The sequence below is a fragment of the Diorhabda carinulata genome, chromosome 7, assembly GCF_026250575.1.
Source record: "Diorhabda carinulata isolate Delta chromosome 7, icDioCari1.1, whole genome shotgun sequence".
Lineage (NCBI taxonomy): Eukaryota > Metazoa > Arthropoda > Insecta > Coleoptera > Chrysomelidae > Diorhabda > Diorhabda carinulata.
In genome coordinates this window covers 23,392,294-23,408,841 of record NC_079466.1, presented here as the reverse complement: position 1 = coordinate 23,408,841, position 16,548 = coordinate 23,392,294, and the positions used below count along the sequence as shown (strand labels likewise).

The window sequence follows — 16,548 nt, the reverse complement described above, 5'->3', positions numbered from 1 at the left end:
GAATGGACGCGACTACTAATAAAAGACCTTAAACTGTGGACCTAAAGGAAGTTCGGAGATGTGAGGCTTCTACATTACCCAGGGATATGACTACTTCCGACGGTATCTTCACTAAATGAAGAAAGTTTAAACACCTGAGTGTAGAAATTGTGTAGCGAGTGTAACTTCGAGTGTAATCACTGGTGGGGTTTGAAAGAGGAAGTAGAGAAAACTGTCGTCAGCATAAACCCTGATTGAATCGTCCAGGCGATTCTGCACGGTTGCCAGGTATGAAGATCTCATAGGAACGGAAACGGACAGACCCGCTATAGATCCTAGTTGGACGGAAATGACAGAAGATGGCGGTTTAATGGGTAGGCTACTGGAGTGCTATCAGGTCTCCTGGTGGAATCCGTTTGATCTTAAAAAAAAACCAATTTTGTTCTAGATTTCTTCTCATTTACAATATTAGTAGAAATTACTGGTATAACATGTTGAAAATATTACAAAAAACAATAATGATGTGAGTAGCTACTTTTTATAATATTGTGGGGTGCAACAATGAAGCTCTAGCTATTTAAATGCGAACCTGTTAAGTGACTTTCTCTAAAAAAGTCGAAGATATAACGAAAAAAAGATAAATCGGTAATAATGAATAAGTCTTCTTCTTCTACTTTCTTATCTAGTTAGAATAATTGAGTTAGGCATATTGGTATGTAATTTGTGGTATCATTTCTGACCTCCATCATCTCCTTTATCGATGTCTTCACTTCTCCTCCAGATATTTAACCATTTCTGGATCTATCCGGATCTATTTTGTTGATTTTTATTCTCAGTATTTCCTCTTTGACTGATTTCTTCCACATTTGTATTTTCTCTTTCTACATCCTTTGCAATGATGTTTGGTCTGCTTCTTTTGATGAATTTCTTCGACTTCAGGTTTTATTTCAAGTTCGTTTTCTACATCTTCAATTCATTTTTCTTTTCTTCTAATGCTTTTATGCCATTCCAGAAATTTCTGTTATCATTATCGTATCGGTTCATCTCAGAATTATTCTGTTTCGATTCCCTTACTACTTTCTTCACTTTTTGTACTCTTCACCTTCTTCGGATTGTGTATATTTTCTCCATGATTGTTTTTTCTTCTTTATTACTTCCTGTATTACTTTTGTCCATCATCTAGTCCTCTTTTATTGTTTTCCTATTATCCTTTCCTGCTACTATCTCACATATTTCATATTTTTCCACCTGTCTTCTGAATTCCAGTTTCTAATTACTTTTTTTTAATCTCCAAATTTTCTATTTGTTAATTTTTGATATTCTTATTGCACGTCTTCCTCTTTTGGTTTATGTATTACTATTTTTTTGTACTGTACTCGTCTAGTGATTAAAAAATGTTAATTTTTTTATTTTTTAGTGCCATTACCTATTAAAATAAAAACTAATTGTTCCTCTAATTATTTTGAGCAGTGTATATGAACAAAAATTAACAGAAAAGAAAATTCTCATTCTAAAAAGTAAATAAAATTAATATTATGGTAGATACATTAAAATAACACTCCGATAGGATATTTAAAACAGTCTTAACATAACCTTAAATATTTAAAATGCATTACAATCAACTATATTAATTTTATAAGCGTTATAATTAAATATTTTCATATATATATGAACAAGCAACATAACTACATTGAGTCAACTATTCAATCGTGCTAAAAAAAAAAGTGTCTTACCCTGACCGAGCCCCAGAGCCCCATAAACTCCTAAATACATGTCCCTTCGAGCGGTATCCACTACATTATACGATACGATTTTATTATCATCGGCCCATTGTCCCAACCAAACATTAGAACCAACACTGAATCCTTGATACACGAAATTGAATATTAGTGTAGCCAACATAAACAGTAATCCGATGGATTTCAAGTAATGTTTGTATACAGCCCATCTAACGTTCCCGGTTTCCGCCTTTTCCGTTTCGATCAACTTTTCCCCGCGTTTTATTTCTTCTGTCGAGGTTTTTCTATTGGTTTTGTCTATGCTGTTCAATCTTTGTACGGAACCGTTACCGATGTGATCTGAACCGGTTTCAGATTGAGATTCGGATACGCGCGATCGATGTCTTATTAGTTTTTTTGTTACTTCTTCGGATAGAGGAGTATCGCCCAATTGATCTTTCAGTTCATCTAATTCTGCAAAAATATTTTATTCGGATAAAAAAAATTTTTCAAACATAAAACAAGATTTCGAAGAGTTGTTTAAAGGAATACCCTGTAGATATATACTGGACTTTCTTTTGGAGGGAACAATTAAAAAAAAATATTGATTAGTTGAAAATTTTACGGAGCTAGATGAGAATGAATGAACAATTTATATAGGGGAGTATAGAGCACAGGATGTCTCTATAAAATATAAATAAAATTATAATTTATAACTTAATTTGAATTAATTCTGGAAATTGTGATTTTTCAAGCCAATTACGCCCTCTAGTGATATATTTATACTAAATTAGAACAATTTCAAGGTTCTTCACGATATTGTTACAATTTTTTTCATAACTGTGCTATGAACGGTTCCTTATACACACCGAAATCCATCTTATTGAGACATCCGGTACATTACTTGGTACTACAATGAATAATTTAATGATGCAGTATATTTCAACAGAAAAACTAGTGAAAATCAATTATTTACTTGATCGAAACCTGATTTAATGCATTCTAGGTATATCAGAAAGTTTTTTTTTAATAAAAACCTTGAAAATAATTCAATCTAAAAAGCAAACGTGATGTATACGATGAAATGATGATGGCCAAATATCTATAACAAGTCGTAATGAATTATTAATAATTCTAACAGGACTGGAATATTTTTGGGGACATCCCATATCAAAATACTGAAAATAGCAAACAAACAGTTATTGATTAATATTTACCCACCCGGTATTTCTCATAAAAAAGTTTTAGGGGTTGGGATAATTGGTTTTTCAAGATACCCTGTATATTTTAAAATTATTGGAAAGTCCTCTTCCTACTGATTCCAAAAATATATAATATGTCCCCACTACCTTATTCAGTGTGTGAGTTATTAAATGTTGAAAATCTCAGCTTAACTAGCTTAAATATGAAACAGTTAAAATCAGATCTCACTTAAATATAACTTTTTCATGTTTCCGTTAGTTAAACAAAAAACAAAGTTTTGATAGAAAAATCGTGTGGTTTTGTTAATAAAAAGTCAGTAGGTTGCAATTTTTAAGGGAAATCATTATTGGTTTTTCAAGTTACCCTGTATATTTCCAAATTTTTGAAAAGCCCTCTTCCTACTGATTCCAAAAATATATAATATGTCCCCACTACCTTATTCAGTGTGTGAGTTATTAAATGTTGAAAATCTCAGCTTAACTAGCTTAAATATGAAACAGTTAATATCAGATCTCACTTAAATATAACTTGTTCATATTCAAGTTAGTTAAGCTGAGATTTTCAACATTGAATAACTCGAAAAATATATATCTTAGGGGTGGCATGTTATATATCATTGGAATCAGGAGAAAAAGACCGTTACAAAAATTATGAAATATACGGGGTAACTTTAAAAAAAACGAATACTGTTTTGAAATCTCTAAATTTATGAATGATAAAACTTTTTATGAATGTTATGCAACTTCTTCTAATCCCCTGATTATTTTTTTAAATGATTACATCTAGTCCTGTTATTAGAATGAATATGATGCAAAAAAATTAATTGATGATTAAAACCAAACATCAAAATGCATTCTATCTACTTTTATCGAGTTTCAAACGACATACCATTTGTTTTTACGTTAGAACCTATAAAAATGGAAAATTACGTTATCATTAATTTAGATTTTCTTAGAAATTAACATAATGACAGTGCAAAAATGACAATCCAGTCGAATTTGAAGTACTAGTAACTATATATTATAATGATTTATTATAGTCCACGACATGGACCGTGAAGTCGGTCCTGTTACGGGCACAAATTTCTAAGAAATAAAGCGGCAAAATTTTAAATTGTTTTTATAACTTATGTACAGTAAGTTATGGCCGTTTTAATGTTATATTTTTTAGTTTGGATTTTTGTAAAACAACTTGTACATGTTTGCACTGTTTTTTTTTTAAAGAAATAAACGAAAAGTGGAATTTACTCACCAGCTTCGGTTTCGGCTTCTTCGGTAATGTGTTGTAACAAGAACTCCGAAAAAGCACCTTTCCTATCCAGTAGTTCTTGATATGTCCCAGTTTCGGACACTTCGCCATTCTTCAGTACAATAATTTTATCCGTTCGTGGTAAATAAGTGATTCCGTGCGTAACTAAAACTCTAGTTTTATTTTTCAGTAAACCGTGAGGTCCTATAACCTAAAACACAATCAAACACATACAATTTGTTCTATCAAATGATATCAAAACCTATATAGAAATTTTATAAAACTGCATATGACGTCACGAGGGTTGCTACTTATATTTTTGGCAACACTGCTTCTAACTATCACTCGCATTTATGGTGTGGACTATACATTGTTGAACATAACCTCGAATCACAAAATTTTGATATTTTAATGCTATTAACGTTGAATGACTTTGAACAAGACAAGAACGAAATCCTTCACTACTGTCGTTACTAAAAACAAGTTGTTGTCACGTGTCATACAATGAGATTGAGGCATTAGTACGACTACAACTAGCAAGACCATTTGGTCCTAAAATATTTTTTCTTGTTGGATCTCATAAAACATTTCTATGAAGTTTACTTTCTTGAATCCGAATTATCGAGAATACATCGTTTTGTATAAATTTGCGCTTATTTATCGGAATAAGTCACGTGAGGAAAGGGGAGAGTAAAGCTAAGTAATTATTTGGCAGAGGGGTCACGTTAGGGTACGTGCAGGGAGGGAGGTGTCCCGAAAGGACTATAATATGACACCACGTGGTTTATAGAAGCTCCCTAATCTGATATCATCCTTAACACATCAGTATAGACAAGTGTGTGTTTAAATAAATTAATATGTTAAGTAATAAGTGTATAGTTTGGTGAATAGTAAATAATTTAGTGTAAGTGTATAGTTTAGTGAATAGTAAATATTTTAGTGTAAGCGTATAAATAAATTAAGTGTATAAAATGAAAACTTTATGTAGTAATTTCCAGTTTTCAATTTATGAAAAAGTATTTAGTGGTAAGAATCCGAAATATCGAGTTTTATCATTATATTTCTTACTTTTTCGAAAATATGTTTGCCGACGTGACTGTCGACGGCACTAAGTGGATCGTCTAAAAAGTATATATCGGCATTTGAGTATACAGCCCTTGCCAGACTGACTCGCTGTTTTTGTCCACCTGATAAGTTGATACCTGTAATAAGAATTCGCAAAATGAAATTTGACCCAAAATATTAAACAGGTGCACCAGTTTCCAGCGGAAGGGTTTGTAGCATGCTAATCGATAAAAGACTTTTTAAAATAACTTCTAACAATTACAAAAATTGGTTTTTATTTGCTTAATAAAGATTAATAAAGATTGATTTTTATTGCATTATCCATTAACTATGTCTTTTAAATAACTAATCAAAGTAATTAGTTAATTTTGAGCTTTAGTTAACATTAATTCTACTCGAATAATTAGAAACTGTTATTCAATTGTGCAAAAATATCATAGAAACAAATAAACATGGATTTTTATTACCTTATTCATTAACTGTGTCTTCTATATAACTAATCAAAGTAAATATGGAGTCATTAGTTAATTTTGAGCTTTAGTTAACATTAATCCTACTCGAATAATTAGAAACTGTTATTCAATTGTGCAAAAATATCATAGAAACAAATAAACATGGATTTTTATTACCTTATTCATTAACTGTGTCTTCTATATAACTAATCAAAGTAAATATGGAGTCATTAGTTAATTTTGAGCTTTAGTTAACATTAATCCTACTCGAATAATTAGAAACTGTTATTCAATTGTGCAAAAATATCATAGAAACAAATAAACATTGATTTTTATTACCTTATTCATGAACTGTGTCTTCTATATAACTAATCAAAGTAAATATGGAGCCATTAGTTAATTTTAAACTTTAGTTAACATTAATCCTACTCGAATAATTAGAAATCTTGTTCAATTGTGCAAAAAATATCATAGAAACAAATAAACATGGATTTTTATTACCTTATTCATTAACTGTGTCTTCTATATAACTAATCAAAGTAAATATGAAGCCATTAGTTAATTTTAAACTTTAGTTAACATTAATCCTACTCGAATAATTAGAAATCTTGTTCAATTGTGCAAAAAATATCATAGAAACAAATAAACATGGATTTTTATTACCTTATTCATTAACTGTGTCTTCTATATAACTAATCAAAGTAAATATGGAGCCATTAGTTAATTTTAAACTTTAGTTAACATTAATCCTACTCGAATAATTAGAAATCTTGTTCAATTGTGCAAAAATATCATAGAAACAAATAAATATTGATTTTTATTACCTTATTCATTAACTGTGTCTTCTATATAACTAATCAAAGTAAATATGGAGACATTAGTTAATTTTGAGCTTTAGTTAACATTAATTCTACTCGAATAATTAGAAACTGTTGTTCAATTGTGCAAAAATATCATAGAAACAAATAAACATTGATTTTTATTGCCTTAATCATTAACTATTTCTTCTATATAACTAATCAAAGTAAATATGGAGTTATTAGTTAATTTTGAGCTTTAGTTAACATTAATCTCAACTCAAATAATTAGAACTTTTCTTGATATAGAGTAAAAAACATCATAGAACCTAATAAAGATTGATTTTATTGCCTTAATCATTAACTATGTCTTCTAAATAATTAATTAAGATGAATAATGAGTCATTAGTTAATTTCAATTTTCAGTTAACATTCATTCCAAAATATATGATCGTTATAATGTGGTCCATATAAAACGTGATCTATTTGACTGCATCCCTTTAAGCGATTCGAGTTTCTATTGAAAAATTGAAAATAAAAAAAAACAAAAGCTAAATTGATAAATTAACCTTTTTCTCCAATTTCCGTCTTGTCTCCAGCGGGAAGCATATCAAAATCTGGTAGCAAAGCACACGCCTCGATAACATCATCGTACAAAGCCTGATCGTACGGTTTACCAAACAAAACGTTATCTCTGAGTGTGGCGTTTTGAATCCAAGCTTGTTGAGATACATACGCCACTTTTCCATACGAATTCACTCTACCAGATATTTTATCCATTTCTCCCAAAAATGCTGATATCAAGCTCGATTTTCCGGATCCCACTGTTCCTACCACGGCTGTTAAAGTCTTTTTCCTTATGTTGATATTTATGTGTTTCAAAATTGGATCTTCTCCCCAAGAAAATGTTCCGTTTTCGATAGTTAATGGTTCTAAATCAAAAATATAAGTTACTCAGTACTACCAAAATAAAAAAATACTCACAATTACAATATCTGGTCCTTCGAGCCGAACTGTTGAATTATATCCGGCTCGAAGGACCACAATGTAATTGTGTTATTGTATATTGCGGTGACTACAAACATAGACAGGACAGAAGCCATCAGAAATGTGATTCTGACCATCAAGGAAGCTCTCAAAGTACCAAGGTCTCATACCTCGAAGTTAATAATATGGAAATAATGAGTCTAGATTTCAGATCAAAAGGAATAAACAGATAAAATCGTTGAATAAACAAAAACAAACGGCTTTTATTGAACCAAAACCTTTTTATGATATAGAAAATTGGTACCAAGGGTAAAGAATTTCCAAAGGAAGAGAAAAAAATGAACGAGAAACATTATTCCTGGACTAGATGACTCCAAAAAGCTATACTGGTTTTCTTAGGAAGCAACAGATGTGATTAGGATAACCGGTGGGAGTGCAGATTATACATAGACGAAGAAGAAGATTCTAGAATGCTACAGAACAAAGGAATCTGCAGGAAGCGAGCTGTAGATGTCCAGAAGGTTGAAATGTGATTTAATCCTGAAGAGAATGTGTAATTTTTCTTCATCAAAGTACAAACTCGATGAATTTTTGTACAACTCACCTTCAGACGGTTCGTGTTGTACATTTTCGGGATCCAATTCTTCAGCGTTCATAAACTTGTTGATTCTTTTAACCGATACCCACGTCTATTAAAAAATAAATCGATGTTATTATTATGAAAAATTAAATATTCGTTTTTGATACTTTGAAATAATGATGAAATTTTTTGAAAAAATTAATTAGTGATGATTCAATATATCTTTTTGAAAATTTGAGGTAGTCTGTTGAAAAAAAAATATTTTACGTTTCAAAATACTCTACATTAGCGTTGAGTAAAAATTTAGTGTCCAAATACATCAATTTTAATATATAATAAGCCTAAAACATCGAACTTAACCTCAAAATAAGAAATCTAACGCTAGTAGCAAATTGGGACTAATATAGCACGTGTGAGGTGACGCAGTATCGCACGTAGTTTTGTAATCTACATTGACTACGCAGCGCGACCTGACACGACCCGCGCGAGCTCGCAGACACGTGTTTCGCCGTAGTTCAGACACAGTTTGCTGTGCTTCACGTGTAAGCGACTAGCAAGTCTATTCTAATATTTTTTTTCACGAAAAAATGACAGAAGAAATGTTAATAGAGGCGGTAAGGGAATCAGACAGATTTACGATGTGAAAATGTTCTAGAACGACATAAATCGACGTATACCATTCGTAAAACGATCTAGAAGTATCTAAAATGTTCTAGAACGACATAAATCGACGTATACCATTCGTAAAACGATCTAGAAGTATCTAAAATGTTCTAGAACGACATAAATCGACGTATACCATTCGTAAAACGATCTAGAAGTATCTAGAATGTTCTAGAACGACATAAATCGACGTATACCATTCGTAAAATGATCTATAAGTGTCTAAAATGTTCTAGAACGACATAAATCGACAAATACCATTCTTAAAACGATCTAGAAGTGTCTAAAATGTTCTAGAACGACATAAATCGACGTATACCATTCGTAAAATGATCTATAAGTGTCTAAAATGTTCTAGAACGACATAAATCGACAAATACCATTCTTAAAACGATCTAGAAGTGTCTAAAATGTTCTAGAACGACATAAATCGATGTATACCATTCGTAAAACAATCTATAAGTATCCAAAATATTCTAGAACGACATAAATCGACGTATACCATTCGTAAAACGATCTAGAAGTATCTAGAATGTTCTAGAACGACATAAATCGACGTATACCATTCGTAAAATGATCTATAAGTGTCTAAAATGTTCTAGAACGACATAAATCGACAAATACCATTCGTAAAACGATCTATAAGTATCTAAAATGTTCTAGAACGACATAAATCGACAAATACCATTCGTAAAACGATCTATAAGTATCTAAAATGTTCTAGAACGACATAAATCGACATATACCATTCGTAAAACGATCTATAAGTATCTAAAATGTTCTAGAACGACATAAATCGACGTATACCATTCGTAAAACGATCTAGAAGTATCTAGAATGTTCTAGAACGACATAAATCGACGTATACCATTCGTAAAATGATCTATAAGTGTCTAAAATGTTCTAGAACGACATAAATCGACAAATACCATTCTTAAAACGATCTAGAAGTGTCTAAAATGTTCTAGAACGACATAAATCGACGTATACCATTCGTAAAATGATCTATAAGTGTCTAAAATGTTCTAGAACGACATAAATCGACAAATACCATTCTTAAAACGATCTAGAAGTGTCTAAAATGTTCTAGAACGACATAAATCGATGTATACCATTCGTAAAACAATCTATAAGTATCCAAAATATTCTAGAACGACATAAATCGACGTATACCATTCGTAAAACGATCTAGAAGTATCTAGAATGTTCTAGAACGACATAAATCGACGTATACCATTCGTAAAATGATCTATAAGTGTCTAAAATGTTCTAGAACGACATAAATCGACAAATACCATTCTTAAAACGATCTAGAAGTATCTAAAATGTTCCAGATCGATAAATTAGGTCTCTAAAATTGTTGATTATTGGAAGACGAAACTGAAGAATCGTATTTTGGATGCATCATCCATCATCCAAGTGTTTTGATCGATTGTCAAAAATGTCGGACATTTTTTGATGCGAACTGCCAATTTAAATCCAAACCCCACCGTTTTTTTAATTGGAAACACGTGTCTCAATATGCTGATCGACACGCATGTACGAGTCGTGTCTCTCGTGTCACGTGCTATACATCAAAATATTTCAAAATGGTGATGTGACATTCGTACTAATGCGGCGCATTGTTCGGGTTATTATAAGTTATATTGTAATTGGAGCTATGATGAAATATTATTCGAGAATTGGATAGTCTCCATTTTAACTGTAATTTTTCAATCAATACTTGTAGTTTTATACATAACCTTTAATTTTTTTTTTAGGTTATGAACTAAGATATATTTTAATCATTTATTGATGTTTAATAGTGATTGAGTAGTTCCAGCGACAATTTTTAGACCTCCAAACTTTTTTTTGAACAATTTTTCAATATTTTACTCAACTATTAACATTCATAATGCTTTTTTTTTATCAAAAACCATGTTTTAATGACACAGAACAAAAAAAATCACAAATTGTACATTGATAAAATTCTAACATAGAAGGTATGAGCTCAAAAAAATAGTTCGTGGTCATATCTATCCATCACACCATGGAGTTATCGATCAATGATGCTATTTTTTTTCTAGAGCCCATTGGAATATTTTTTGACGCTAAAAAAATCAAATTACACTTTAATTTTGCTGGGGAGAATAAACGTTGCCTGAGTATCTGTACACCGGAACTACTTTCAACCGAAGAAAAAAAATATGATCCTGTTTCCTTACTTGAACTAAATTTGATAACATCATGGGTAACATGCTGAGCGGAAATCTTATGATATTGAATAGAGAAATAGAAACATAGGCTTTATTCGCATCTAATACGTTACGTTCATCCACCAAAACGTAGGTAGCGAAAGTGACTAGAGAAACCTAAAGCAATTGTTAAAAAAAAGTAAAAATTAATATTAGTAACGCCACCATAAATATAAAAAAGTTTGGTTTTCAACGAGTCACACATGAGTAAATTTCATAATTTTGATATTTTCAATTGGAATTTGCTTAAAAATAAACCAAAATCCTTTTGGGACATTTTTCTTCCACTAAAATTATCAAATATCATCATCAAAATACAAAATTCGCTCATGTTACAAGAACTTATAAATATTGTAACAATAGGTTGTTCTATTGGTTAAAATATTCTTCTTTCCCTCCTCTAACATAACCTTTACTAGACTAGAATCGATTCAATTAAATATTTTGACATCTTCTGGACTAGAATCGATTCAATTAAATATTTTGACATCTAGACTGTTTCGAAAATCGATTCGGTTACAAAAACAGCACACTTTAGAAGGAAATAAAGTAAACGGAATTAAGAAAAAACGTGGATATTATAAAACCCCCTGTATGTTACAATATTTGTCGTTGTAAGCAAAAGAGATGATTTCTAAAACCCTTTTTTTTGTATATTAATTTATGAGGTGAAAGATTGAGTCTGTTAAGAGATTTTGAAACGTCTTCGCATGCTCTTCTCCATGGTCGTGTTTTTGTTTACCTCTACTGTGTAAACCAGCAGCATAGGCAGAAGGGCCAACGGCATTCCTACTATAGAGAATAATGCCATGGATTTGAATACTTTCTCTACGGTCAAAACATTGTTCACCGGATCACTAAAGATGTAGGTTATGAATGTAACCAACGTCACCTAAATTGATGGTTAAATTAAAATAATCGAACATAACATGGTAAATAAACACTTGATATATAAAAATAAGAAAATTAGGATTTTAGCAACATCTTCTTTTTTTAAGTTTGCAGCTACAGCATCTGTAAACCAAATTACATTAACTGCATTATGAAACATTTGTAATTTCCACTTTTCCATACAATCGGATGATGAGATACCAGAGTGAGAAATCAATGAGTACTAAATCTGGTTAATGTAACCACTGAGTTAATAATTTCTTGTTTTTGATAGTCAAAAACTTCCATTGGAACATCACTGGCTTGTATATTTCCTAATTCAGCATTTGTATGGCTGGTGTATCGAAAGAAAATATTAAATGCGTTTCTACTCAGAACTAGATATCTTCAGAACCCTTTCGATACGATTGAATGTCATGCTATCCAAATGAGAAGTCACTGATTGATAAATCCTGGCTAAATCGGTTCTTGTTCTCATTTTTTTTTCATTAAAACTTCATATACAGCAACTGATAAATAAATTATTGCATACCAACTATTGCTAAATCATCTAATTGATAATTTTCATGGCTAATATTCATAAAGGAAGTACCAAACTGATGCATGTACCTTTGGAGTACTTTCCACATAACTAAATGTCAAGGTATCCAAATGAAAAGTCACTGAGTGATAAATCTGGCTATTAAGGGTACAGAATCGATTATTTTCCATATTTTTTCAACAAAAACTCCATATACAGCAACTGACAGAAAAATTATTGCATACCAACCAGAATCTACTGTTGCTAGATCATCTAATTGATAATTTCCACGATTAATATTAGTCGTCGTCGATAATTCCTTGTTTTTGGTTGTTACAAACTTCAGTTGGAGCATTAACTACTGGTATATTCTTTGAGTCAACATTTTTATGGCTGATGTATCCAAAGAAAGTACCAAACATGTTTCTACTGTAAGCCAGGTATCTTCAGGACACTTTCAGCCCAATTGAACGCCAAGGTATCCACGTGATAGTCACCGAGTGATTAATCTGTTTAATATTGGTAGCAAATCATTATTCATTATTTCCGCTAACCAAAAACTTCAATTACAGCACCAGGTAAACAAATTACAGCACACCGACCAACATTAACTGTTAATATATTTACTAATTGATTATTTTTGTGGATGATTTTTCCAAAAATGGAAACAATAATTCGTACTGGAACAGCAATCGCTTTTCCTTTAAGATCCAGGTACTTTTTGGGCACTCTCTACGTAATTAAATGTAAAGGTACCAGAAAGAGAAGTCAAAGGGTACTAAATCTGGTGAATATGGTTGTGGAAAACTTCAGTTGGAGCATGAATAGTTTATAGATCCTCTATTCGATGATTTGTATGTCTAATTTTTCCAAATATAAATTCAAAATTTTCTCCTGGAACATAACTATACTTTTGTTAGTTTATTCTACGTGTACAAATATTTTTCTTCCTTCCTATTAGTGTAATTAGAATAAATATTAATTAATTAAAAACGTGGTACTTACCAAAAATGGAGCACATGACCAGATAAAAGAAGTACCGGCGTTCAAATAGGCGGTCTGTTTCAAAACATTAATCTCCTTGTTTCTAATTTTCAACACCTGATCTTCGAAACTCGGTTCCCAAGCGTACAATTTCAAAACCTTGATACCGTTCAATATTTCATTCATCAATTTGACCCTTTCATCTTTATTCTTCATTTGCTTAACTTGCAATTTCTTGATTTTATTGGCGATGAAGCCGTTAATCGGAATCAAAATAATCATAACTGCCAAACCGGCTAATACCGATGGTCCTAGTTCCTTCCACAAGAAATAAAGGGAAAGGCAGATCTGTAAGGGCGCCGACCAAATCATATTTAAATAACCGATGAGATCCATGAATTTTTGAGCGTCAACAGCCATTAGATTTACTATTTCACCTACTGTACTTTCTTTTCTAGCGCTGTTCGATATTCTCAAAGCTTTTTTATATATAGTCGATACTAAAACCGTACGTATCCTCATTCCTACCAAGAACATCCTGTTGAAATATTGAGCTAAAAAAAGAGTCTGAACCGTAGCTGTTACTAGAAGTAAAACTGCGTAAAAGTATCCCTTCCAAGCTTCTTGTTTAAATTTGGTATAAGAAATAAGTAGACTAGAAAAAAAGAAACGATTTTTTTTATCGGTCCCCTTCGTCGAAACTACAACTCTTACCCTAAAATCTGCGGGCTAGCGAACGTCAAAAGATCCTGAACTAACTTCAACAACGCACCAAACAAATATACGGGACCGAAACATTTAAACAGCGCCGGTAGAATGGACGCCTGCTTCTTTTTCTTGCTGCTAATAAAATCCACACTAGCTGAATCCGGTTTGAATTTAGCGTGGGCAACTTGGCTTGGTGAGGTACTGAAAATTTCATACTTTTCTTTAAATTCGGAATTTTTTAACGCCAAAATCACAAGGCTCTAGATAGATAAAGCGAAAGCAACTAATCGTACCACAGCCAGAAGCACAAGCTACCACAAAAATAAATTACAAGATGGAAACCTAAACACAGCAATTATTAATATAGCAATATATTGATTTTGAGTAAAATTAAATGCAAAAGCAAACTACAAAAGCACATAAAACCGACAACACCATATTTTAGTTGATCTATTCATAAATATATACAGTGCGGGGGTAAAAACTTTTTGTTCCCATACAAAATAGATTAAGACTCAAAAATATGATTTGATTATATGAAATTATGATGAACCTCTTTAAATAAAAGGTAGTTTTAGACAGTTTCATTATGTGAATGTTATAAAACTAAAAACAAAAAGACATAAAAGCAATAAAAACAGAAGAAGACATTAAAATAGAAGTAGACTTACAAAATGTACCATAACCTATAAAGAATAGATAAAGCAAAAAGCACAGTTTTTGGCAGAATTTTTGAATATTGTCATTATTTTGAAACCATAACACAACTAACTAGATTTGATAGAAAATATCTTTAGATTACAATAAACTGTGATTGCATTGCATTTAGACGTTCCAGAATGATTCAGAGAGTTTCATCCATTGGATGGCATAAGTAGTCAATAAAAGTCGACAAGATTGACATGGAAGAAGACATTAGAATAGAAGCATATCCACAACATGTTCCATAATCTATAAGGAACAATAGATAAAGCAAAAATCACAGTTTTTGGCAGTATTTTTGAATTATAGTCATTATTTTGACACCGTAACTAAATAGATTCAACATAAAAATATCTTTGGAATACATTAAACTGTATAATAACCAAAAATATAAGTCCAAAATGATGATATTCTCATTTTTTATTTCCAAAATCAATTTTATTTTGATTTAATTATATATAGATACAATAATTGAAGAAACAGGATGAACTTTCAAAAATATCATTGAAAATAAAGACACAGAGAGATTTACTAGAAAATTAATGATTCTAAATAATTTTTATTTGATGATACATAAGACTTTGACTGTTATGAAATATATTATAATTAACCACCCCTAAAAGATTTTTATTACATAACTCAATTAAGAAATTTTTTTATACGATTAAATAAAATTATGAAAATTACTTAGATAGATTAATGACTGTGTTAAATCAACTTTGATATAAATAAAATTGAACAATACAGTCGACTTAATGACAATTTCCTCCATAAGACAGCACCGATATGAAAATGAAGAAAAAACACTGGAAACTTTTTTTTATTTTTGTTTGACGTATGGGCTAACAATTTACCACCGCACTTTATTTTCACGAAGCAAAATTACCAAATACCTTTCGCATTTTCTCAAAGTTTGCTGCCAACATTTTTCAAACACCGGCACTAGTTCTCTTGAACTATCTTGAACGTTAATATCCCACAAATCACTAGTTTCCAACGGTTTCCTGAAACCCTTCCATGCCAAAGGATCGAACCAGGAAAATAACAAACGAGACAGGAAACTAGCGGATTCTTCTGGACATGGATTCTAAAAAAAAAATAATGAAGTAACGATTAAGTGAGGTATAAACAATCTATTGACATTCCTCCTCTATCCAGTTCCTCTGAAACTAGTAATTCTTTTATTCCAGAGACTTTAATACAATTTAAAAGGTCAAGTAATGTACAACATCTTTTTCCACTGTTTTTCAGGGATAACTCACCCCTGAAAGTCACAACTATGTGCCGGAGACACCACTCATTAAATTTGTGGATAATGCCTCTCAAGCAAGGAGCTACAAGTTCATCTGCAGATGCTAGCAAATCATTTAAGGATCACCTGGACATCGGCCAAAAATACTTTATAGATTATTTGTTATTTGGGAAAACAAAACTGTGATTAATGACATTTTTAATAATAATATTTTTCCACTTATTTATCTTGTCTATTGAAGCTTCAATTTCCATTTGGTACCACTGTTAAATCTCTTAGTGCTTTAATGCATTCTTCAAAAGTCTTCTGAAGAATAAAATAAATTTGTTTTAGCTTAACTATGTTGTCCCATTTATCTTTTTTTCCTTTTTCGTACAATATTGTATACACAAAAGTATTCTGATTCTCAAAAAGATGTTTGGAACTATTTTTTTTGCTAGTTTATGGTATATGTCTTTTCCTTTCACCTCAGTGTTCTTATGGTGACTGTTGTTCCCACTAGTGAGTTAACTATGCGTAAGTATCAGAATTAAGGTCTCAGTGATTTAATATCCTTTGTAATTGT

At 31.2% G+C, this 16,548-nt stretch overlaps 1 protein-coding gene across 45 annotated transcripts in view; it reads right to left on the bottom strand.

Moving 5' to 3' along the window:
* The window catches only part of LOC130896429 (multidrug resistance-associated protein 1), a 40,024-nt gene that overhangs the window by 19,003 nt on the left and 4,473 nt on the right, over positions 1-16,548 (bottom strand). For 10 of the 45 annotated variants that reach the window (XM_057804517.1, XM_057804514.1, XM_057804515.1 and 7 more), the window contains exons 5-14: positions 15,625-15,818; positions 14,036-14,230; positions 13,343-13,976; positions 11,669-11,818; positions 8,054-8,138; positions 7,032-7,394; positions 5,217-5,350; positions 4,152-4,359; positions 3,789-3,809; positions 1,713-2,171 (exon numbers count right to left, since the gene is read on the bottom strand). In XM_057804517.1, the coding sequence (XP_057660500.1) occupies positions 1,713-2,171; positions 3,789-3,809; positions 4,152-4,359; positions 5,217-5,350; positions 7,032-7,394; positions 8,054-8,138; positions 11,669-11,818; positions 13,343-13,976; positions 14,036-14,230; positions 15,625-15,818 (2,443 nt within the window). Of the gene's footprint in view, positions 1-1,712; positions 2,172-3,788; positions 3,810-4,151; positions 4,360-5,216; positions 5,351-7,031; positions 7,395-8,053; positions 8,139-10,896; positions 11,044-11,668; positions 11,819-13,342; positions 13,977-14,035; positions 14,231-15,624; positions 15,819-16,548 lie in introns of all 45 variants that reach the window. The other 35 variants (XM_057804531.1, XM_057804530.1, XM_057804537.1 and 32 more) reach the window with 9 other exon arrangements.